The following is a 24917-nucleotide window of genomic DNA, read 5'->3' on the forward strand; positions in this document are numbered from 1 at the left end:
GTACAGTGGCCTAGAGTAGTGCAGAGCCGAGTGGCATAGAGTTGAGTGATGCAGAGTGCAGTGGTGCAGAGTCAATTGCAGTTGAGTTCAGTGGCATACAGTGCAGAGTAGAGTTGAGTGACGTAGAGTGGTGCAACATAGAGCAGCATAGAGTGGTGCAGAGTAGAGTATAGTGCAGTGCAGTGGCATAGAGTACAGTGGCGTAGAATGGAGTAACATAGAGTGGAGTAATGCAGAGTAGAGTGGCATAGAGTTCAGTGGCGGAGAGTGCAGTATTGCAGAATAGAGTTTCAGAGTGCAGTGGTGTAGAGTGCAGTAGACAGCAGTAGCATAGAGTACAGTGGTGCAGAGTACAGTGCAGTGAGGTAAAGTGCAGTGATGACATAGAGTGCAATTTTTTAGAGTGCATTGGCATAGAGTGCAGTGGTTCAGAGTAGAATGGTGTAGAGTGCAGAGGCATAGAGTGGCATAGAGTAGATTGTTTCAGAGTAGAGTGAAGTGGCATAGAATGGAGTGGTGCAGGGTAGAATGCAGTTGAGTGTAATTGTGTCGAGTAAAGTGGTGTAGAGTGCATTGGCATAGAGTGCTGTGGTGCACAGTTGATTAGAGCAGCATACAATGGATTGGCGTAGAGTGGAGAGGCATACAGTTGAGTGTTACAGAGTAGAGTGTATTCACATAGAGTGCAGTGGCGTAGAGTGGAGGGTTGCAGAGTGGCATATAGTACAGTGGTGTAGAGTGCAGTTGTGCAAAGTAGATTGATGTGGCCTTAACTGGAGTGGTGTACAGTGCAGCGGTGAAGAGTGCAGTGGTGTAGGGTAAAGGAACGAAGAGTGCACTGGCATATAGTAGAGTGGTACAGGGTAGAGTAGAGAGGTCTGTAGTTGCATACAGTGGAGTTGTGGGTAATGCAGTGGTGTGGAGTGGTGGGTGTAGAGTAGAGTGCAGTGGCGTAGAGTGAAGTGTTCATGATGTGGTAGCACACTGCCATTATTGGCAACACATTATCAATTGAAATGATCATTACATTTGCACAGACATACAGTTTTACCAATAACACTATACAGGCCACAGACGAAAATGTGTGAAAATTGCATCATCTAGTTGAATGATTTGTTTTGATTATAGTAAAATATTTCTTACAAACACATTTGTGAAATAAAAAATGTGCTTCATTTGTGTTCCTAATTCTGCTATATTCTGAAATGCTTACACAGTTCATTTAAATGGTGCTGTGTGCTAGAAAAAAAACTCTTTCCTACCCCCAGTATCCAGCAAGATGGTCACATAAATCCTCTTGTTTTAAAGTGTCCTTGGAAGACATCGCCTGACATTTTACCTCAGTCTTTGAATGCACAGCAAATGTGACGTGATAAGAACAAGAGTGCAGGCCTGTTTAAAGAAAGGGAGCGCTCGTAAGGATAATGGGTATAAGGATTGGACAAGGTATGGTACAAACTCAGGCTGGACAGCAAAAAACAAATAAAGCCAGACAAATGGAAAGCAAGAAAATGTCAGCTGCAAACCACAAAGCCAATGGCAAGCAACTGCAGAATGCATTTCTAGGTCCACTTTCTGAATGTCCCCAAGATTTCTTGAGCAAACCAGACAGGTACGCTGTCTGGTAGGCTGCAACCTAATGAAAAATACAATTTAACGCACTATGGGACTTTGCGCACAAAAATTATATTGGGAAGCTGGAATAATACAAACATGCTTTGAGACTAGTAGGCCCAATAGAATTGTTACAGGGGGCAAATTGAATGAATGCTGGTGAGTTTTGTGCCTTTTGGACTTCAGTGGCAATAGGCGACCCATATGCCTGATGGTAAACATTTGAAGATCCCTGAATATACATATGTGGAGTATTTGCACAATCTTTACTCTGCCCGCCACATGCTTATTCTGACAAAGCAGGCCTTTGAGTAGCTTTTTAAAGATGATTTCTGTTGTAAATCTGGTTTCTGTATTCATATTCCATAATGATAATAGAGCTGTGGGTCCAGTTGGCATTTCAAGCTCTGTTGACAGAAAAGCCTCTCATTTGTGGGTGGATTTTTATCATCCCCTAATGCCTTAATATGGCCTGGCTTCATATCTCTGTTAGATACTGTCTCAACACTTTTCTCTAACATAGTACTCCAATGTCTGAGTAACTGGTTGAGGAATTTGACTTAAACTCCGGATTTTAGAGGGAAACCTTTATGCCTGCATTATGTAAACTTCATGCCTGATTCGATGACATCTGTGCAGCCTGCAATGGGATTGACCATCGGTGTTTACTGTAGAGTCTTCGTCTTATGGGCATACTATGAACATGAATTAGCTGCATTTAAACATTGCACTATTCACTATGGCAAAGTTGAGAATATGTAATGAACTTGCATTTGCAAGTCAGAATAACACAGCTAAAAGCATGAAACATGAATGGGTATGGTGCTTTTTCTACTTGTTCTAATTCTAGCCGATTTGTCCCACGGTCTTTCTGAAATGTATTGTTTTCAACATAAAGTCTTGGGCCAACATCTTAATATCCTTTAATGTGCAGACAACTAAGTGATCTTAAAAAGATCAGCGCCAGCTTAATGAGATAACCTCAGATTGAAGGATTAATTATTTAAGTATTGACTGACCAAAGACCCATGTAGTTATATTTGGAAGGAAGCACATGCATTTTATTTGGATTCTGGGTAGTTCCAAACTAGCGATTGTTGACCAATGCGAGGTTTAAAAATAACGTGACTTGTAGTTCATCGCCCTTGTTGAACACCACCAAAATAACTTTGGATTTTAAGTATTTTAAGAGCCTCTGTTGTAAAAAAGCTGTAAGCCTCCACTAGTTTACAGTTAAGGGGGTAGTAAGTACATTCCTGGCTTGGGTTGCAATGCTTAAATGTTAAGATGGAAATATCTGACTTAAAACATCTTTGTATGTTGCTGAAGAAAAGTAGTAGTTGAATTGCAGACGTTACTTCCAGCAATTTCAAGAAGTCAATCACAATGAGCACATACAAAGAAGGCTATAATTTTGAAGTTGGCAAGGTGCTGTGATCTAGTCGTTTGATACATATTATGTTGTGGAAGAGTCTTGCTCCAGTTATTGACAAGGGTAAATTAAAATCGTTGTCAGAGATTTATTCACATTTAAAAGTTATGTAAGATATTTGGGGCCAGATGTATCAAAGAGTTTTACCCATTCTGTGTCAATGGGAAAATGCTTTGGTACATATGGCCCTTGGAGAGTTAACCTTCCATTTTCTCTTAACACAAAGCCTGCTAATTTTGTCATTAAGGGTCTCAATCGGAGGTCCCCTGTTATCCTGATTCAAATATTAACATACATTACCAGCCAATTTAGGGTTACAAGGTGTGCTGCACGACTGCTAATCTGTGGTGCTTCTCCACTGGACTATTGGATGAGATTCCAGGGGAAACTGAGGGACTGTTGATGCCACGGGCATTGGAAACGCTCAGTGGACAGACTTGCGGAAGGAAGAACGGGGGCCTTAAAATGTTGACCTAGGTAGTTGCTTAGTCTTTGTGCTGGGTAAAACATCACACTATCTTTTTCTTATGACAAGGCTGGGTTTTCTACCTCAGTGTATTATTTTTATATCAGAGTTTGTGAATCCTAATAAAGAAGATTGCGCTTGCAAATCTAAGCTCCATATTTAATTTTGTTGCATGCTGTTGTACTTTCCTCACATGTCAAGAGAAAAAATTCTTGTGTCTTTGTCCTCTTTGTCATCTCTTTGAAAAGCATACAATTAGGTTTTTAGTAGAATCTATGGATCGGTTATTTGAAATGTGAACAAGTTATGCTGTTACTAAATTGTTTAGGTTGGAATTGGTTTGTCTAATAAACGTCTCAATATTATAAATATTGTTGTTGTTAATATACCCACCACTTTAACTTAAAAACAACTAAGGATCTGATTTAGATAATGGCGGATGAGTTACTCTGCCACAACAGTGACGGGTACCTTGTCCACCGAAATTTAAATCCCATAGAACATAATGGGATTTAGATTTTGGCGGATGGGATATCCATCACCGTTGGGATGGAGTAACTTGTCCGCCAGTATATAAATCAGGCCCCATGTATTTGTGTTGGTCCCACTTGAGGGAATCAGAGTGATAGGTTATAGGGAGATAGGCCACAGTCTGGATGTGAGCTTTAATTGAGCTCCAACACGCACAAAATGTCACCACAAAGTTAATGGGGTTTCTGTAAGGAATCCAGAAACTTAATTTTGGTAACTTGGTACTAGCGTTAAGACCGTCCTCAGTGAAAATGCATTTGATATACATGTAACAGCTACATAGTCTAAAAGGTCACTGAATTAAATCAAGTTTATTTTGAATGGCAAAAATCTAAACAAAAAAGAAAGTACATAACTCAAAAGCTTCAGCAATTATGACCTTATAGGGTCCTAGTCAAATGAACAGGAGGAGGTAGCAGAAAATGATCACACAAATTAGGAGAATAATGTATAAGAGCCAAAGAAAGAAATACCCTTCTGAATTAAAGCATTCAAAAAAGGTGTTCATCGTTATTCTGTGAGAAATGTTAAACAATGAAAAAAAACTGAGACCATGTCTTCAGTGTGATTGACTGGCACCTAGATACCCTTTGTGGCTGAGCCAAAAGTTGGTGGCTTACCTTTGGGTACATTTAACAGCAGCATATAGTAGACTCTCTCACTTGTTTACCTGCCTCCTCCAACCTCAGCCACTGCCGCCCTCCTCAGTGCTCTGAAGCCATTTTTAGTGGTGTTTTGCAGGGATTAAGAAACCACGTAAATAACAGTTTAAAAAACAGTAAAATTTAGCCACAGGGCTTGCTTTCTTTTCTGGTACTCTTTGCAAACTCTCCTGGTCCTCCAGAATTACTTTTTTTAATCCGAGTTTTATTGCTCAAGTTCAAGTAGCAATACTACCTTGTAGAAAAGTCTGAAAAATTCCAGGACTCGTTCCCAATGGCAGAAGGCTTCCCCTTCGCACAACTCTGTCTTCAGGTCAATAAGAAATGTCGAGTTCCGACTAGTACACTGGAATTTTGTCAACAGGTACTGCTTTCCTGGCTCCGACGAACATCAGCACATTCCAGACTCAGGAGGGAAATTCTGCAGAAAAATATCCTTATCTAATTGGTTCACTGAATTCTTATAGACAGACAGTAGCTTTGTCTTCCTCGGGACTTTCTGCTTTCATCAGCCTGAGGAGGAAGGTTCCAGGGAGACAAGCAGGCTTCTCTTGCAGTACTTTGGTACTTTTAGTAGGATACGGGCACAGTCAACATGGAAGCAAACTGGTTCTCTTCATCAGGACCTTCTGCTTTCATCAGCCTCAGGAGGAAGGTTTCATGGAGACAAGCAGACTTCTCTGGCAGTACTTTGGTGCCGTTAGCAGGATACTGGCACAGTCAACCTGGAAGTAAACTGTTGGAGAAGGTCAAACCAAAGATGGAGACACCTCCCTCCACTTCTTAGGCATCCAGGCAGGAGCTCTTGAGTGGAGCAACAGACAAGGAAGATTGTTCTTCATCCCATGGCAGGTTCTCCCCCCTTATGTGGTAATCTAGTCAACTATCGTTGATGAGCCTAGCATACTTTGATGAAATTCTCAAACTCCTTATCCCAAGTTTGCAGCAAAGTGAAGCACTTCATTTCCTTTGTGGCAACCAAAGGTCGGGTAACCAAAACACCAAATAGTGTTGCAATGTCTCAGCTATGTGCAGGGCCACTGGGATTATGCAATTGTGTGGCCGTGGCAATTTTTGCATAATTATAGGTTAGACGTATTCGCCACATAATCCATCATCTGCTGCATAATCTACAGAATTTAACAAAAGAAAAATTAGTTTCTAGCTCAAACGGTTCAAAAATTTCTAAAAATGCGGCAACACATGTAATACTATCACATTATGCTGCATAATTTGCCTTATCTTGACACATAATTTACTGAACCCTGCCACATAGTTTTGCTCTCCCCAGCCGCGTAATTCCAGCTATTTGGAATTCTTTACTTTTTCCCAACTACACAACGGACCTCCCAATTCATGACACTACTCGACATAGAAAATCTCTTCCCTTTACTCAGCTCCTGTTCCTGGCCTCTTCTAGAGCCTATCAGTACTGGGTATGGATGGATCCCTCTATAAACTGGAAAAGTGACAGTGGCCTTGGCCACCTCTAGTTACCTTTCTTCTATCAGCCAGATCATTGTGGGCCATTCCTTTGAAGAAGTAGTTTACGGGCAGAGGTCAACAAAAGGCGTGAATTACATTGAGTCACAGACAGAAATGCCTATTCCTTTTTTAATGCAATTCAGCTGAGCTCTGGGACAGCATTTTTCATATTTCAAAATTGTTCAAATAGTTATAGATAGTAAGAATGTCTAATTCACAGCCGTAATGTTTCTTGTCTAGATTGCCTGTACGCTGCAAATCTAGGTTTGGTAGCACTTTCCTATCAAAGGTGTTACCCACTCATGTTCCACCGTAGGAAGACGATCTGCCTCTCAGCCTGCTATCGAGCACAAGTAAACTAAAATCATAGCCTGTGTGTTAGGAGTAGGTAGGAACATATTTCCTTCACTCCTGCTCCCCTTCTCCCTGCTCTGTGTAACTCCTCAGATATCATGCACACGTTCTTTATCTCTACTGTGTGCACATATTCAGATGTTCTGCTGACGCCCTTATAAGAGTGAGAGTCATGGTGATTGGAAATAAAAAATAGATGTCCATTTAAAGAGAGAATGTGTGATTATGCATATGTTGGAGAATACACCTTCAACGAAGGTTAAGACATCAGGCCTCATAAGCTAACTTAGAAGAAACATTGCAAGAAGTTGGATTTCCCTACACACTGGCATTAATATTGCTCATTTTATTTTTGATCGCACACTCCTAGGTAATATGTATCACCAGGGGCGCAGCTTGGTCAATATGATTGGGGGGGGGGGGGGGGGGGGGGGGCGTTTGCTTAAGATTTCCGAACAATCACATATGAGAAGCAGGACATGAGGGGGCTTGAAGAGCAGTGGAAATAGAGAGGAGTGAGGATTTTAGGGGTACTTAAAACAATATTTTTCAAGCTAGTCAACATTTTTAAGGCATTCAAAAGGTAGAGGAGAGTGTGTATGTGTTTTTGTCAAGGTGGGCATGTAAGAATCACAGGTGAAATCCGACAGACACTTCACTTTATCAGACGGAAAGCACCTGTACCCAACTATTTAGTACAGAATACACCTACCCCCGCCCGAGTTATGCCCCGTTCATCACCACTGGGGGCATGAATCCTTTTAACTAACCCCTTTGATTCTAGCCCTGTGAATACTAGCATTCCTAGTGTTATGTTTCTTGAAGTGCCCTAGGACTATCTTTCCTGACGATATTATTCCCAACCGTGTTAACAGTGATTTATGTTTTACAGACCCTTTATTGGCCAGCTAAAGAAGTTTCAGTAGAAGGTGGAAAACCACAATCTGCTAAAAAAGATGGAAAAGCAAAAGAACATGAAAAGCAGAAGGAGAAAGGAAGCCAGAGCGCGAAGGTAAAGTAATGATAAATGTCAAATTAGTGGGAGCATTGTCTAAACAACATCAACATTTAATTCAGTCAATCCATGTCTCCTTACCGTATGTAAATGAAACGGGGGTTATGTTTCCTGTTTGCATTGATAGTATCCTTGAACACCTAAAGTGGAATTGATTGCCAATATGCAAACTAATGTTTCAAGGCAGTCAGTGTAAACGGGTACTTGGTAGGTTTTGTTAAATGATCGGTGCACAATCAGTGGTCCTAGTTTTATTTTATTTATTTAGTTAAAACTTATGGAGCGTGCATCTTGGTGTTCTGGAGGGGTGAGATAAGAAGAACAAATGAAACAGGTTAAGTGGGAACTTAAATATTCTATTAGAACACAGACAGCTGTAGGACTGTTGAACATACTCGGTTGTGAACCTTCTATGCAGTAGTAGCTTCAGTACCAAATGCAAAGAGATGTAAACTTAACTCTGAGTTATCGGTAGCCAGTAAAGCTGTCTATGCACATTGGAAACAAGGTCAGATTTCTTCAGTCAGTAAAACATAATCTGAAAGACTGAGGTTATGATATGCTGCAGTAGTCCAGTCGAGACACTTGAGGAAACAATCTGGAGTGGAAGTTGCGGGCACAAAAGGGAACGCTTTCCCAAAGGTATGCCAAAGCAGGAGGAGGCAATATACTTTTTTGCAGTTTTATATAGTGCTGACTCGATCTGATTGAGGTACCGGAGCACTTCACATGATCATCAGTAACATTATACAGGGTCACATACATTTTTTAGGCACAAGGAGATTGAGTGGTTTGCCAAGAATTACAGGATGAGTCAATGCTAAGACTCGAACCTGCTTCCCCAGATCCAAGGTCGGCTGCTTTGACTGTAATGCCACACCTTGTCCCCAATTAGAATTGCTTTGATCTTTGCTTCAATGGAGAGGTCTTGAACCAAGTGAACTCCAAGTGATTTAACGTGAGTAGAGATGTGTGGAACAGTGCCCAACTTTGTAGGCTGGAAGAAGCTGTCACCTCTGTTTTTTTTTTAATTTCCTGTGGACATTAATTACTTTTTGTTGGGGCTAGCATTCAAGTAAGTCATGGTTATCCAGTGTTACATGCTCAGTAGATAGTTGTAGAGAGAAAGATCTTCAATCGGAGCCAGTTGGTCAGTATGAATAATAAAATGTGTGCCATCGGCTTAATAAATCGCCTTGCAGCTGAAAGACCTAACATACTGGGAAAGTGGTCCATATAGATGTGGAACAACATTAAAGGCAATATGCTCTTTCCTAATAGCTTTTACAGGGTGCTGAAAAGACTCAATTTAATCCCCCCTCCGGAAATGGTAAGTATTGCTCTGGCAAAGGACAAGTCTAAACTTTGTTTTAGGGTGTGAAGGGGAATCAATCACCCCCAAACGTGGTGAATATGCATGGGAAAAATGTTTTTCCAATTGAGAAAAAATAAGAAGAAAACAAAACATTTGTATATCAGACGGCTGCCTTTTCACAATGTGTAATTGTGCTCTATGTACAATTATTCATTGTGTATATAGTAGCCTTCCAAAACCTAAAATGACTGATTCAGTAGTACATCTGTAATGCTGTGACTTGTACAGATTTCAGGGACTACAACCGCAAAGTTTTGTGAATTACCAGAAGTCATAAGTCTGCAACGTGAGAACTGTTACTTCGATGAGGGCAGATTTATGATTTCCTTTCTCATTTTGCCCTATTTAGTTTCTGCAGTCTTGAGCACTCGTTATTGGTCATAATTTGTGAGGTCAGATTGGTAAAGAAATTAGGTTTTGCCACCTTTCCTTAAATTTTGGAGCATTAGTCATGGTTACCTTTGTCAGCTTCCGATGGCCTCTGTATCTGAACAGTCAGCTACTGCACTGTGGTGGTTGTAATTGCTCTTCAAACGCTTGCTACATTGGAAACAATCCAGTGTTCTTGCTGAAGTCTCTTGAAGTAAATTTTAGGTTATGCATTGAACCTTGCATTGTTTTTGGTGATGCTTGCCTTTTACATAATTTCTTTTAATACACAGATAAGCTTTGTGGCACTATCTGTGAATTCCCTAGCGTGCAAAGTAGTTTTTTTTAATTAGAAATACAGATTGTGATAGTGATTTGTCATATTCTATCAGGGCCGTGTGGACCATCGTGCCACTGTGGCATTTCCCCAGTAGGCTGCAAGCTTCCAGTGGACTGCTTCCAGACCTGGGTGGCTTGTCATGTCCCAACCATGCCTCCATAACCCAATACTATTCGTGGCTTTATTGCAAACAACCATAAAGTATATTCAAATTGCCACCTTTGCATCCATACCTTTGTATCTTTTGTCATTTCTAAAGCACAAACTTTAGCTGCCTAGCAACGGAGTGCTGTAAAGGGGACAAGCCCCAGTGAAGATGCATTAGGGGGGATACAGAAGGAAGAGGTAAACCTAGTGGAGTGTGTGCAAAATTAGCTGATCTGAGATAGGGTTCCTTCATGAGGTGAGTTTTCAGTTTCTTCCTGAATTATAGGAGGGTTGGTGGTGTTCTGAAGTCAGAGAGGCTGTCTGTCCAGATCCTGTCAGAGTAATCTGAGAACACTTGTTTTGTTTCCCTGCAGTGTTTATTCTCTTACCTAATGATGTTGGAGCTTCGTTGCAGCACTAACCTTCCGATATTAATATTTTACTAGGTAGGTGGACAGGGATCTTGGTGTAGAGGACCGTGTAAGTGATGCAGATGATACTAAATATGTTCCGGCCTTGTGGGGGGGAGGGGGAGCCTGTTTAGATTCTCTTGTGTGAGAGTGATGTAGTCAGATCTTCTTCATCCCCTTGAAAAGCAGTGCCGCTCAGTGTAGTATGCCTTTTAGGGGAGCAAGGGTGGTCTCCGGAGCAATGGTAATCTCTTGTAAGAGATTTTCCTCCATCCTTTACCAATGCCAACTGATAATGAAGGATTCATTCTCTATCAAGGAAACTGTTTATGCATCCTAACAAATCACACAACATAGACTTGTTACAACAAATACACTAAGACAGGCCTACTGGCATTACTAAATCTTTTTTGTTTCTTCCAATAACCAACTTTCATTTTCTTTCTTTGAGACCCATGCCCTTACTTCCTCTCATTTCCCTTTTTCTCTCATTTTCTTGTTATTTATTTCGTTCCTTTTTTCATACTTCTTCCTCCTGCTCACTATTCTCTATCATTCTTTGTCTCAACCTTTGTTCTTTCCATATCCTTTCTAATTTCATTAGTTTTATCTGTATGTTTCAAGCTTACTTTCTCTCTGTCATTAATTTTCTTTGCTTTATTTACTTTAAATCTCTCTTCTGTTACTTTTTTCTTATTAGTTTGCTCTTTATTTTTGGTTTCCATCCTTATTCCCCTCTTTATCTTTCTTTTGTTCTCTTTTTTTATTGTGTTTCTTTCTTCCGCTCCCTTGCAGGTCAATGGGATTTGGGTTTTAACCGTGTGTCTAGTAGTACTCAGCACTGTCTTTGCCATTTTGTTTAGCATTTGCCTTCCTTTCAGCACTATTGAGACAGGTCACCATTTCTATTCAGGAAATATAGACAAAGAATAATCTATGTGTTGTATACTGTTGCTAATGGGCAGATGCCGATAATGTATGTTGATGCCCCCCTTCTGGAGACTAAGGGCCTGATTCAGAGTTTGGTGGATAGATTAAGTACCGTCGCCATGGGGAGTACTTTATTCCTGCAATAGTGAGGATACTACTCCCGCCATATTTAGAGATGTCTGCTAGTTTCCAAGAACAGCTGTCACTGCAGTTCCTGTAAATGCATTGGAAGTTTGACAGACAGCTTTGTCAACATGACAGAGCCATACATCAAACTTTCACCTTTTTCTATTTGAAAAAGAAAAAATCTCAAAGGATTTTGTTTTTGAAAAATACAAAGGCAGTGACAACCCCCCCTTACCATGGGAGTTTTCATTTAGCAGTTTTGCCTGCCCATAACTGCTAGGTTTTCCTGGGCGGTGACGGAGAGATTTGCCATTTGTCTGCAAACTCAAAACAAGGCGGGTGGACAAATGGAAAAACCTCCAACATCTGATAGAGACTTCTAGCTGCAGCTTCCTTACCTTAGAATTCCCTGGCGTCAGCTTCGAATCCGGAGTTTTTTCTGAGCAGTACCCTGCGCGCGCGCCGTCGGACGGCGTCGTTCGGATCCACGTGCGTCGACCAGCTCTGCGTGCGTCATCAGCGTAGTTGAAGCCGTCTATGACGTCACGGTTGTCTATATAGATGCCGCCTCGGCGCGCGTACATCAGTTCTTTTCCTTCCGCGCCGGTTAAGCGCAGTTTTGGAAAGAGCTACCCTGCTTCGACGGTTTGGCAATGCTTTTTTGGCTGTTTGGAGTCATGTCTTCGAGAAAGACAGGATTCAAGCCGTGTGGTGCGTGTCATCGCACCATGTCGGTGACGGATCCGCACCGAGTTTGTCTTTGGTGCCTGGACAAGGACCACGAGTCCACCTCGTGCTCCGATTGTCGGGCCATGGCGCCGAAGGCCTTGAGGGAGAGATCCCTTAAGCTTCTTGCGGCCAACATTCGTCTTCGGTCGGCGCGACTCCGCGGAGGTCACGGTCTCGCAGTAGGAGGAGGTCGCGGCACTGATCCCGGAGCCCCAAGTCCTCTTCCTCGCATTCGAGGTCATCGGAAGGTAAGAGGCACAAGAAGAAGAAGAAGTCCAAGCAGACTTCGTCTTCTCCACACCCGTCGACCGACGAGGCGTCTAGGGAACGTGAACGTTCCGAGCGCGGTTCTGCAGAGCCGTCGCCAGGGTCGACGCAGCGTCTTCCCCCCTTTCTGGGAACCGGATCGACCCCCGCTCAAATAAAAGAATTCTGCGAGGCCATGCATCTCGTTTTTGAGTGGGCGGTACCCTCGGGTGGGTCTTCGGGCCCCGCGGGGTCAGCAGGGGCCCCTTCGGATTCGACGCCGGCGGCTTCGGCCTCGGCACCGTTGGGGACCTCAGGATACGATAATGGATCTGGACCGGCACCGGTCTCTCACAGTCGACCTCCTTCGGCGCCGGGTCCGACGTCGACGATTCCACCACCGGCACCCACCGGTGGTAGCCCCATCCTTATTCTGGATGATCCGTAGCCGGAGCGACGTCATATGACGTCGACTCCGACTTCGACGGAGCCGATTCGGCCCAGATCATTGTCTGCGCATTATTTGGAACAGCCAGACGCAGGAGACGAATAGGAGGGGTCTGAGGACCCTTTAGAATCAGGATTGCAGCAGGACTGGTATGAGGATCTAGGGGAGGCCAGTGGACTGGACACATCTCCAGATACTGGTATGCTCTCTCCTCCTAATGTGGCTATGGAGGAGGGGGCTTCTTTCGCTATGGTGGTGCGTAGGGCAGCTGAGGTCTTGGACCTAGATTTGCCTACGGTGCCAGTCAGGACGAATATCCTGACAGAAGTGCTTCAGCCGGGGGTGTCAACATCGGAGCCGTTGTTGCCCTTCAATGAGGCTCTTACAGAAGTCCTTCTGGGTACGTGGTCCAAACCCAGCACAGGGGCTCCTGTGAATAGGACAGTCGGCCGCCGCCATAGACCCGCTCCCAGCGACCCTAGTTTCCTGACACAACACCCCACTCCTGAGAGCTTGTTTGTCCAAGCCTCTACTTCCTGTGGTGCCTTCCCTTCTGCTCCCCCGGATAGGGAATCCAAGAGGCTGGATCAGCTTGGGAAGAAGATGTTTTCTTCCTCCAGCCTGGCATTGAGATCTGTAAACACCTCTTGCCTATTGGGCCGTTATTCCCATACTTTATGGGATACGGTGGCGCAAGTGCTGCCCCAGGTCCCGGAGGGCGTACGGGACACTCTCACCCAGGCTGTAAAGGATGGGAGAGATGCAGCCAAGTTTACAATCTGGTGTGGCTTGGACACGACCGACTCGCTGGGCAGAGCAATTTCATCGTCAGTGGCCCTATGTCGCCACGCCTCGCTACGTTCTACTGGTTTTTCAGGGGATGTCCAGTCCAGCTTGATGGACATGCCCTTTGATGGCTCTCACCTTTTTGGCGAAAAGGCAGACTCCGCACTTGAGAGGTTCAAGGATTCTCGAGCCACGGCCAGATCCTTGGGCCTTTCAGCGCCGGCACGACAGCAGTCTGTCTTTCGCCCCTTCCGAGGCTTCAGGAGGGGCGTGGTACCACGCCAGCCACAGTTTAGCCACCGTCCTCAGGCTTCACAGCATCCCGGAAGAGGACGTGGTCGTGGTACCATCAGACCCAGAGGGTCTGGCCAGAGGTCGGCTGCCACACAGCCCCCCTCCACTGCGCCCAAGCCCTCCTAGTGTGGTTCTGCGGGATCATGTCCGTCCAGTTGGAGGGAGGATTCGTTTTCATCTCCCTCACTGGCTTTCCATCACCACGGACAAGTAGGTCCTGCAGATCATACGGAAGGGCTACTCCCTTCCCTTCCAGTCTTTTCCACCTTCTATCCCTCCGACAAAGGAATGGCTGATGGAGGACCATCTGGCTTTGCTCCGCAAGGAGTTACAGCTCTCTTGGCCAAGGGAGCCATAGAAAGAGTCCCAATATCAGAAGTAGGCAGTGGTTGTTATTCCTGCTACTTTCTGATTCCCAAAAAGAACAAAGGCCTTCGCCCTATTTTGGATTTAAGGGACATCAATCTCTTCCTCAAGAAGGAGAAATTCAAGATGCTCACTCATGCTCAGGTTTTGTCTGCGCTAGACCAAGGAGACTGGATGGTAGCGTTGGATTTGCAGGATGCATATTTCCATATTCCTATCCTGCCAAGCCACAGGCGTTACCTACGGTTCAAGGTGGGCCTCAAGCAGTTTCAATTTACTGTGCTTCCTTTCGGTCTCACCAGTTCCCCTCGGGTGTTCACAAAGGTGATGGCGGTGGTGGCAGCTCATTTGCGCAGGTCAGGGATTTCAGTCTTCCCCTACCTAGACGATTGGCTGTTGAAGGCTCCTACGCCCCAGGCTCTTGTCACCCACCTCCAGACAACGGCGGACCTCTTGCATTCGCTGGGGTTCACTATAAATGTGCCGAAGTCACACCTGACTCCCTCTCAGAAGCTCTCTTTCATCGGAGCTGTTCTGGACACAGTGCAGTATCAGGCTTATCCGCCCGATCAGCGGGTTCAGGATATTCAGGTTATGATTCCGATGTTTCGGCCTCTATCCTGGATCTCGGTGAGACAGACTCTGAGGCTGCTGGGACTCATGGCTTCCTGCATCCTGTTGGTCAAGCATGCCAGATGGCGCATGAGGGCTCTGCATTGGGACCTGAAGTTCCAATGGGCACAGCATCAGGGAAATCTTACCGACGTGGTTCAGATCTCGGCGAGGACTGCGGAAGATCTGCAGTGGTGGTTAGTGAACTGCGAGTGGATCAAGGGCAGACCCCTCTCCCTTCCCCAACCAGATCTAACAGTAGTGACAGATGCGTCACTTCTGGGGCGGCCATCTGGGGGAGGTGGAGATCAGAGGTCACTGGTCTCCGGCGGAATCCGGGCTCCACATCAACTTGTTGGAGCTTTGGGCGATCCGGATAGCATTAAAAGCATTTCTTCCTGTTGTGAAAGGGAAGGTGGTGCAGGTGTTCACGGACAACACTACCGCAATGTGGTACTGCAACAAGCAGGGCGGTGTGGGGTCGTGGACCCTTTGTCAAGAGGCTTTACGCCTCTGGACATGGCTGGAACACCTGGCAGGTTCTCTGAACGCCAGAGCAGACGAACTCAGACGAAAATGCTTAGAGGATCACGAATGGTGTCTCCATCCGGAGGTGGCGCAAGGACTGTTTCAGCAGTGGGGAGAGCCTTGGTTAGATCTGTTCGCCTCTGCAGAGAACGCGCAATGTCAGCAGTTTTGCGCGTTGGAGTTTCCAAGGGGGCTATCGCTAGGCAACGCTTTTTGTCGCAAGTGGAGTTCAGGCCTCCTGTACGCTTTTCCGCCTATACCACTTCTGCCCAGAGTTCTCAAGAAATCAAGAACGACCAGGCCCAAGTAATCCTTGTGGCTCCGGATTGGGCACGGAGAGTTTGGTATCCAGAGCTTCTCAAAATGAGCATCGGTCCTCCAATCAGGCTGCCTCTTCGGGAGGATCTTCTGTCGCAGCAGCAGGGGAAGGTTCTCCACCCGAACCTGTCAACTCTGCGCCTTCATGCGTAGAGATTGAGCGGCGACAGTTGATGGTTTATGACCTCCCTCCCGAGGTCTGTGATGTCATTCTGGCAGCCAGGCGTCCCTCTACTAAGTCGATCTACGCCTGCTGTTGGAAACGTTTTGTTTCTTATTGTTCAGAGAGGTCTATTGATCCCCTTTCTTCTTCTCTGTCTAACATCCTTTTGTTTATTTTGTCTCTCGCCCATCAGGGTTCCACCTTGGGGACTCTCAAGGGCTATCTTGCAGCCTTATCGGCTTTTCTTCAGTTGCCTGATCAACCATCTCTGTTTAAATCACCTATAGTACAGAGGTTTTTGAAAGGGCTTGTACATCTGTTCCCGCCTGTGCCTTTCATTATGCCCCAGTGGGATCTTAATTTGGTTCTTCTTCCTTATGTGTGCTCCTTTCGAGCCCTTGCATAACTGTCCCCTCCGGCTGCTCATTATTAAGACAGCCTTTTTGGTGGCAATTACATCTGCCAGGAGAGTGAGTGAGCTGCAGGCTTTATCTTCTAAGCCACCTTATCTCATGATATATCCTGACAAGGTGGTGTTAAGAACTCGTGCCTCTTTCCTCCCCAAGGTGGTGACCCCTTTCCATCTGGGTCAAAGTATCACCCTGCCCACCTTCTTTGCACCACCGCATCCCTCTAGGGAAGAGGAGTGTCTCCAACGACTGGACCCAAAAAGAGCGTTATCGTTCTACCTTGACCGCACTAAAGGGTTCCGGGTGGACGACCAACTCTTTGTGGGGTATGTTGGTGCAAAGAAGGGTTGGGCAGTACAGAAACGATCCATTTCGCGCTGGGTCGTTTTCTGTATAAAAATATGCTACGCTTTGGCGAAGAAGCAGCCTCCTGAGGGCTTGAGAGCTCATTCCACTAGGGGGAAAGCTGCTACCACTGCTTTAGCACGTGGCATACCGGTGGTGGACATCTGTCAGGCCGCAACGTGGGCTTCTTTACACACGTTTGCGAAACACTACTGCCTGGATAGCCAGGTGAGAAGAGAGGGGCATTTTGCCCTTTCTGTCTTGCAGGACTTCCTAGTATAAAAAAATAAAAAATATATCTCGTTCAGACCCACCACCATGGGTTATAGCTTGGGTATCTATTCTAAGGTAAGGAAGCTGCAGCTAGAAGTCTCTATCAGATGAACAAGTTACTTACCTTCGGTAACGAGGTATCTGGTAGAGACTCTATCTAGCTGCAGATTCCTTACACCCGCCCAAGCCTCCCCGCTCTGGGGAGATTTTTTCTCATGTGGATATGTGTATATATATGTGTTCGATGGCATGTGTAGCTGCAGATACACATGCTGTGCATATCCCGCCATCTAGTGTTGGGCTCGGAGTGTTACAAGTTGTTTTTCTTCGAAGAAGTCTCTTCGAGTCACGAGATAGAGGGACTCCTCCCATTTCGGCTCCATTGCGCATGGGTGTCGACTCCATCTTAGATTGTTTTCTTTCCGCCATCGGGTTCGGACGTGTTCCTCTTCGCTCCGTGTTTCGGTTCGGAAAGTTAGTTAGATATCGGAAAAATTCGACGGTATTGTTTGCGTTCGGTATCGGGTTAGTTATCACAGATCAACACCGAATTTTGAAGAGCTCCGGTGGCCCTTCGGGGTTTCGAGTCCCCAGCGGGGCCTGGTCGGCACGACCACGTGCGTCTACAAGACTAATGGAACGGACCCCATTCCGCTTCTGCCCCAAATGCCACAACAAGTATCCTTACACAGATCAACATTTGGTCTGTAATTTGTGTTTGTCTCCCGAACACAAAGAGGATACCTGTGAGGCCTGTCGAGCGTTTCGATATAGGAAAACGCTGAGGGACCGGAGAGCGAGAAGACTTCAAATGGCGTCGGCGCCGTCAGGACACCAAGACTTGGAGGAAGAAGAAACCTTCTCCATTGCTGACTCGGACTCGGACAAGGCCGAAACAGAACAGACGCCGAAAACCGTGAGTAAAACAGCCCCGGCCAAAACTCAAGTTAAAATCATCAGCCCAGGGGACGCCACCGCCGGCAGGCCATGGCTTAACCCAAAAAATCGGTGACCGTCCATCGGCACCGAAAAAGGGCACACATGTGTCGAAGTCATCCGACTCCGGTCGAGATACTGGCACTGAAAAGACTCGGCCCGAGACACCGGGTCAGAACAAACTCGACATTGAGATACCGGCACCGAGATGACTCGGCACCGAGAGATCGGAACACCGAAACACAAAAAAGTGGCTTCGGAACCGAAAAAGACAGTGGAAAAGGTTTTGATCCCGAAACATCCGGCTTCGGAGCCGAAAACAAGTTCCTACACCGAGGAGCAAAGGCTTTCCACACAAATGCAAAGCCATACATTCGGACAAGAGCTAGAGAAGGGGAGCCAGATTACACAGAGAGAAGGCTCCATATACAAAAGGAGACAGGGAAGATAAGAACTCTCCCTCCTATAAGTATGAAAAGGAAACTGGCTTTCACAGAGATGGATAAACCACCACAAGCAAAGGTGGCAAAACAAATAACTCCGCCACCATCACCTCAACACTCACCGCAATCATCACCAATCGCTAGCCCACCTATGGTGCAGTCTCCAACACACACAAGCATGAGCCAAGATGACCCAGATGCATGGGATCTTTATGATGCGCCTGTGTCAGATAACAGTCCTGACTGTTACCCAGCAAGACCATCACCACCTGAAGACAGTACTGCTTACATGCAGGTGGTGTCCAGAGCAGCTGCCTTTCACAACGTGACACTGCACGCTGAACCTATCGAAGATGACTTTTTATTTAATACTCTGTCGTCCACACATAGTCAGTACCAGAGTCTTCCAATGCTACCGGGAATGTTGAAACACGCAAAGCAAATATTTAAAGAACCCGTTAAAGGCAGGGCCATCACTCCTAGGGTGGAGAAAATGTACAAGCCTCCACCAACAGACGCTATGTACATTACGCAGCAACTGACACCGTACTCAGTAGTAGTTGGCGCAGCACGTAAAAAGGCGAATTCACACACCTCTGGGGATGCACCACCACCCGACAAAGAAAGTTGCAAGTTCGACGCAGCGGGAAAAAGAGTGGCAGCACACGCAGCCAATCAATGGCGCATTGCAAATTCACAGGCTCTGCTATCAAGATATGACAGAGCCCACTGGGATGAAATGCAACACTTTATTGAGCATCTGCCCAAAGAATTCCAAAAACGTGCACAACAAGTGGTAGAAGAGGGCCAAAGTATCTCAAATAACCAGATACGTTCAGCAATGGACGCAGCAGATACAGCTGCAAGAACTGTAAATACAGCAGTGACAATTCGGAGACATGCATGGCTGCGCACCTCAGGATTCAAGCCCGAAATCCAACAGGCTGTGCTTAATATGCCTTTTAATGGACAGCAGTTGTTTGGGCCGGAAGTGGACACAGCTACCGAGAAGTTGAAAAAAGATACAGATACGGCCAAGGCCATGGGCGTGCTCTACTCCCCACAGAGCAGAGGCACTTTTAGGAAGACACAATTTAGAGGGGGGTTTCGGGGTCAAACCACAGAACCCTCAACTTCACAAACCAGGCCCACATACCAGAGCCAGTATCAGAGAGGAGGCTTTTGGGGACAATACAGAGGGGGACAGTTCCCTAAGACTAGAGGGAAGTTCCAAAGTCCCAAGACCCCTCAAAACAAACAGTGACTTCAGTGTCACAAATCCCCAACACGTAACACCAGTGGGGGGGAGACTAACAGATTTTTACCAAAATTGGGAGGAAATAACAACGGACTTGTGGGTCCTAGCCATCATCCAACATGGCTATTGCATAGAATTCCTACAATTACCACCAAATGTGCCTCCAAAAACACACAACATGTCCAAACAACACATGGATCTATTACAGATAGAAGTCCAAGCGTTGTTACAAAAAGATGCAATAGAAATAGTACCTAATCATCAAAAGGGGACAGGGGTTTACTCCGTGTACTTTCTCATACCCAAAAAGGACAAAACACTAAGACCTATATTAGATCTCAGAACACTAAGGGGGTCATTCTGACCCCGGCGGGCGGCGGGAGCCGCCCGCCTGGAGGGAACCGCCAGAAGACCGTACCGCGGTCAAAAGACCGCGGCGGTCATTCTGGGTTTCCCACTGGGCTGGCGGGCGACCGCCAAAAGGCCGCCCGCCAGCCCAGTGGGAAACAGCCCTCCATGAGGATGCCGGCTCCGAATGGAGCCGGCGGAGTGGAGGATGTGCGACGGGTGCAGTGGCACCCGTCGCGTATTTCAGTGTCTGCAATGCAGACACTGAAATACAAAGTGGGGCCCTCTTATGGGGGCCCCTGCAGTGCCCATGCCATCGGCATGGGCACTGCAGGGGCCCCCAGGGGCCCCACGACACCCCTCACCGCCATCCTGTTCCTGGCGGGCGGAACCGCCAGGAACAGGATGGCGGTGAGGGGGTCGGAATCCCCCATGGCGGCGCAGCAAGCTGCGCCGCCATGGGGGATTCCCAGGGCAGCGGGAGACCGCCGGTTTTCCACTTCTGACCGCGGCCGAACCGCCGCGGTCAGAATGCCCAAGGGTGCACGGCCAGCCTGTTGGCGGTGCTCCCGCGGTCCCCGGCCCTGGCGGTATTTACCGCCAGGGTCGGAATGACCCCCTAAATCTTTACATCAAATCAGATCACTTTCACATGGTGACACTTCAAGACGTAATCCCCTTGCTCAAACAACAAGACTACATGACGACATTAGATCTCAAAGATGCGTACTTCCATATACCCATACATCCTTCACACAGGAAATACTTAAGGTTTGTAATCCAAGGAGTACATTACCAGTTCAAAGTGTTACCATTCGGAATAACAATAGCACCAAGGGTATTTACAAAATGCCTTGCAGTAGTAGCAGCACATATCAGAAGACAGCACATACACGTATTCCCGTATCTAGACGATTGGTTAATCAAAACCAGCACCCAGAAACAGTGTCTTCAACACACAAAATATGTCATAGAAACCCTTCACAAACTAGGGTTCTCACTAAACTACCAAAAATCACACTTACAGCCGTGTCAAATACAACAATACTTAGGAGCAACAATCAACACAAAAAAAGGGATTGCCACTCCAAGTCCACAAAGGGTACAAGCATTCCAAAACGTAATACAAAGCATGCACCCAAACCAAAAGTATCAGGTAAAATTAGTGATGAAACTACTAGGCATGATGTCCTCATGCATAGCCATTGTCCCAAACGCAAGATTACACATGCAGCCCTTACAACGGTGCCTAGCAACACAATGGACACAAGCACAGGGTCAACTTCAAGATCTAGTGTTGATAGACCGCCAAACACACACCTCGCTTCAATGGTAGAATCCTGTAAATTTAAACCAAGGGTGGCCTTTCCAAGACCCAGTGCCTCAATATGTAATCACAACAGATGCTTCCATGGTAGGGTGGGGAGCACATCTCAACCAACACAGCATCCAGGGACAATGGGACAATCAGCGGAAACAACTTCACATAAATCAGCTAGAACTGCTAGCAGTGTTTCTAGCGTTGAAAGCATTTCAACCGCTAATAGCCCACAAACACATTCTTGTCAAAACAGACAACATGACAACAATGTATTACTTAAACAAACAGGGAGGCACACACTCATCACAACTGTGTCTCTTAGCACAGAAGATTTGGCATTGGGCGATTCACAATCACATTCGCCTAATAGCGCAATACATCCCAGGAATTCAAAACCAATTGGCCGACAATCTCAGTCGAGATCACCAACAGATCCACGAATGGGAGATTCATCCATAGATACTGCAAACCTACTTCCAAAAGTGGGGAACACCACAAATAGACCTATTCGCAACAAAAGAAAACGCAAAATGCCAAAACTTCGCATCCAGGTACCCACAGCCTCACTCCAAGGGCAATGCGTTATGGATGAGTTGGTCAGGGATATTTGCTTACGCTTTTCCCCCTCTCCCACTCCTTCCGTATCTTGTAAACAAATTGAGTCAAAACAAACTCAAACTAATACTAATAGCACCAACTTGGGCACGACAACCTTGGTACACAACATTACTAGACCTGTCAGTAGTGCCTCATATCAAACTACCAAACAGACCAGATCTGTTAACTCAACACAAACAACAGATCAGACACCCGAATCCAGCATCGCTCAATCTAGCGATGTGGCTCCTGAAGTCTTAGAATTCGGACACCTAGACCTTACACAAGAATGTATGGAGGACATCAAACAGGCTAGAAAATCTACTACAAGACATTGCTACGCAAATAAATGGAAACGATTTGTTTATTACTGTCAAAATAATCAAATTCAACCATTACATGCATCCGCAAAAGACATTGTAAGCTACTTACTACACTTACAAAAATCGAACTTAGCTTTTTCGGCCATTAAAATACATCTCACAGCAATTTCAGCTTATCTGCAAATTACACATTCAACTTCACTATTTAGAATCCCAGTCATAAAAGCATTTATGGAGGGTCTAAAAAGGATCATTCCACCAAGAACACCACCAGTTCCATCGTGGAACCTCAATATTGTATTAACGCGACTCATGGGTCCACCATTCGAACCCATGCACTCTTGTGAAATGCAATACTTAATTTGGAAAGTAGCCTTCCTAATAGCTATCACATCTCTCAGAAGAGTAAGTGAAATACAAGCCTTTACCATACAGGAACCCTTTATACAAATACACAAACATAAAGTGGTTCTACGCACAAATCCCAAATTTTTGCCAAAAGTTATATCACCGTTCCACTTAAACCAAACTGTGGAACTCCCAGTGTTTTTTCCACAACCAGACTCTGTAGCTGAAAGAGCATTACATAAATTAGACATAAAAAGAGCTCTAATGTACTACATTGATAGAACTAAACAGTTGCGCAAAACAAAACAATTGTTTGTAGCTTACCAAAAACCTCATACAGGGAATCCAATATCCAGACAAGGCATTGCCAGATGGATAGTTAAATGTATTTAAACCTGTTATGTTAAAGCTAAAAGAGAACTGCCTATTACACCAAAGGCACACTCCACTAGAAAGAAAGGCGCCACAATGGCCTTTCTAGGAAATATACCAATGACAGAAATCTGTAAGGCAGCCACATGGTCTACGCCTCATACATTCACTAAACATTACTGCGTGGATGTGTTAACAACACAACAAGCCACAGTAGGACAAGCAGTACTAAGAACATTATTTCAAACGACTTCAACTCCTACAGGCTAAACCACCGCTTTTGGGGAGATAACTGCTTACTAGTCTATGCACAGCATGTGTATCTGCAGCTACACATGCCATCGAACGGAAAATGTCACTTACCCAGTGTACATCTGTTCGTGGCATGAGACGCTGCAGATTCACATGCGCCCTCCCACCTCCCCGGGAGCCTGTAGCCGTTATAAGTTGATTAAAGTTAAACTTGTACATTTGAAAATTTGTAAATATAACACTTTTAGTCACATTATGTACATACATACTTACTCCATTGCATGGGCATTATTACTATATACACAACTCCTACCTCACCCTCTGCGGGGAAAACAATCTAAGATGGAGTCGACGCCCATGCGCAATGGAGCCGAAATGGGAGGAGTCCCTCGATCTCGTGACTCGAAAAGACTTCTTCGAAGAAAAACAACTTGTAACACTCCGAGCCCAACACTAGATGGCGGGATATGCACAGCATGTGAATCTGCAGCGTCTCATGCCACGAACAGATGTACACTGGGTAAGTGACATTTCCCATATATGTTTCTATGTGTACATATGTATATTTTTGATTTTGGCAACTTTTGCCTTTCTTATAGGCATGAAAGTGTTTTTACTCCAAACAGTCAAAGAGGTTAAAAGTGTATTGGTTGGTTCTTCCATGACTCTGCGCTTCTGGCGCGGGAAGTTGTGGAAAAGAACTGACGTATGCGTGCCGAGACGGCGTCTTTATAGACAACCGTGACGTCATAGACGGCTCCAACAACGCTGACGACGCACGCGGAGCTGGTCAACGCACGCGGATCCGATCGACGCCGTCCGATGGCGCGTGTGCAGGGTACTGCTCAGAAAAAACTCCGGATTCGAAGCTGACGCCAAGGAATTCTAAGGTAAGGAATCTGCAGCTAGATAGAGTCTCTACCAGATACCTCGTTACCAAAGGTAAGTAACTTGTTCGTCCATTACTCTGTTGGGCTGTTGGAGGTGTATGTCGGCTGCGAAGACGGAGTAGTGTCCTCTGTCAGCATACTGAAGGTCCACCCAGCTCTAAATGACGCTGATCGACCTTCCGTTTGGCGGCTTGCAACGGCAAACTCTAAATCTGCCCATAAATTATTGCCTTAAATGAGCAATGATAATTGGTTCATTCATACCCTGACATGGGTAAATTGTGCTGCCCCTTCCTAATAGCCATATTGCCCGCACAGCACAGGCGAGTGGACATGCAATGTAAACTGTAATCTTACTGATCCCCGGGCAAAGCCGCCTCTGTGCATACATACTGGAAGCTCTTCTGTGAAGTGTAGATAGCAGTAGATGAAAGTGCTGTGTCTGTACTCGGAACTGTATGTAACTACAGTCTTTGTCTTCATCTTCCTCAGTTGACTCTTATTGCACAGCTCTTTTTTTGTGCCCTGTGTTGCGCCAGTCCTGCATAAGAGCCACTCACGGAGTCCGCCAGTAGCAGTAGCCCCATCCTGACTAAGTCTTTGAAACTTACATACCCTGGTGATATAACCCTGGCAAGAAGCCCAGGAAATGTCACCCTCTCCCGAGATCAGGCCACGTGAAACACCAGAGGCGAGATGCATTCATTATTCATCCCCTGAACTTAAGATCTTCTGACAAAGTGTTTCCTTCATGAATACCTGAACGATGTCAACCGCTAGATTACTTCACTAAATCCTCAACAGAAACTGTATGCTTTTTAATAAGGCTGGATGTTTAAAGCGCTGTAGAGATCTGTGTGCTTCCATTAAGTGCCAGTATAGAGCTGGTAAGGCAGCTCAGATGGTTAAAGCACTTGATGAAGACATACATGTGCAATCTCTTACCACAGGCTTGTATCATTATAATGCACCAAGTACATAACATTACATGTAACATGAAGACCACAGAAATGTGCTCTGTGTATGACAGCTGAGTGGATAATGTGTTTGCTGCG

General features: G+C 45.6%; 1 protein-coding gene across 2 annotated transcripts in view; it reads left to right on the forward strand.

The window, feature by feature from the left end:
* LRRC43 (leucine rich repeat containing 43) overlaps positions 1 to 24917 on the forward strand; it is a 227860-nt gene that overhangs the window by 171775 nt on the left and 31168 nt on the right. For both annotated transcript variants that reach the window (XM_069214927.1, XM_069214928.1), the window contains exon 9: positions 7437 to 7556. In XM_069214927.1, the coding sequence (XP_069071028.1) occupies positions 7437 to 7556 (120 nt within the window). The remainder of the gene's footprint in view (positions 1 to 7436; positions 7557 to 24917) is intronic.

The sequence above is a fragment of the Pleurodeles waltl genome, chromosome 11 (genome assembly GCF_031143425.1).
Source record: "Pleurodeles waltl isolate 20211129_DDA chromosome 11, aPleWal1.hap1.20221129, whole genome shotgun sequence".
NCBI lineage: Eukaryota > Metazoa > Chordata > Amphibia > Caudata > Salamandridae > Pleurodeles > Pleurodeles waltl.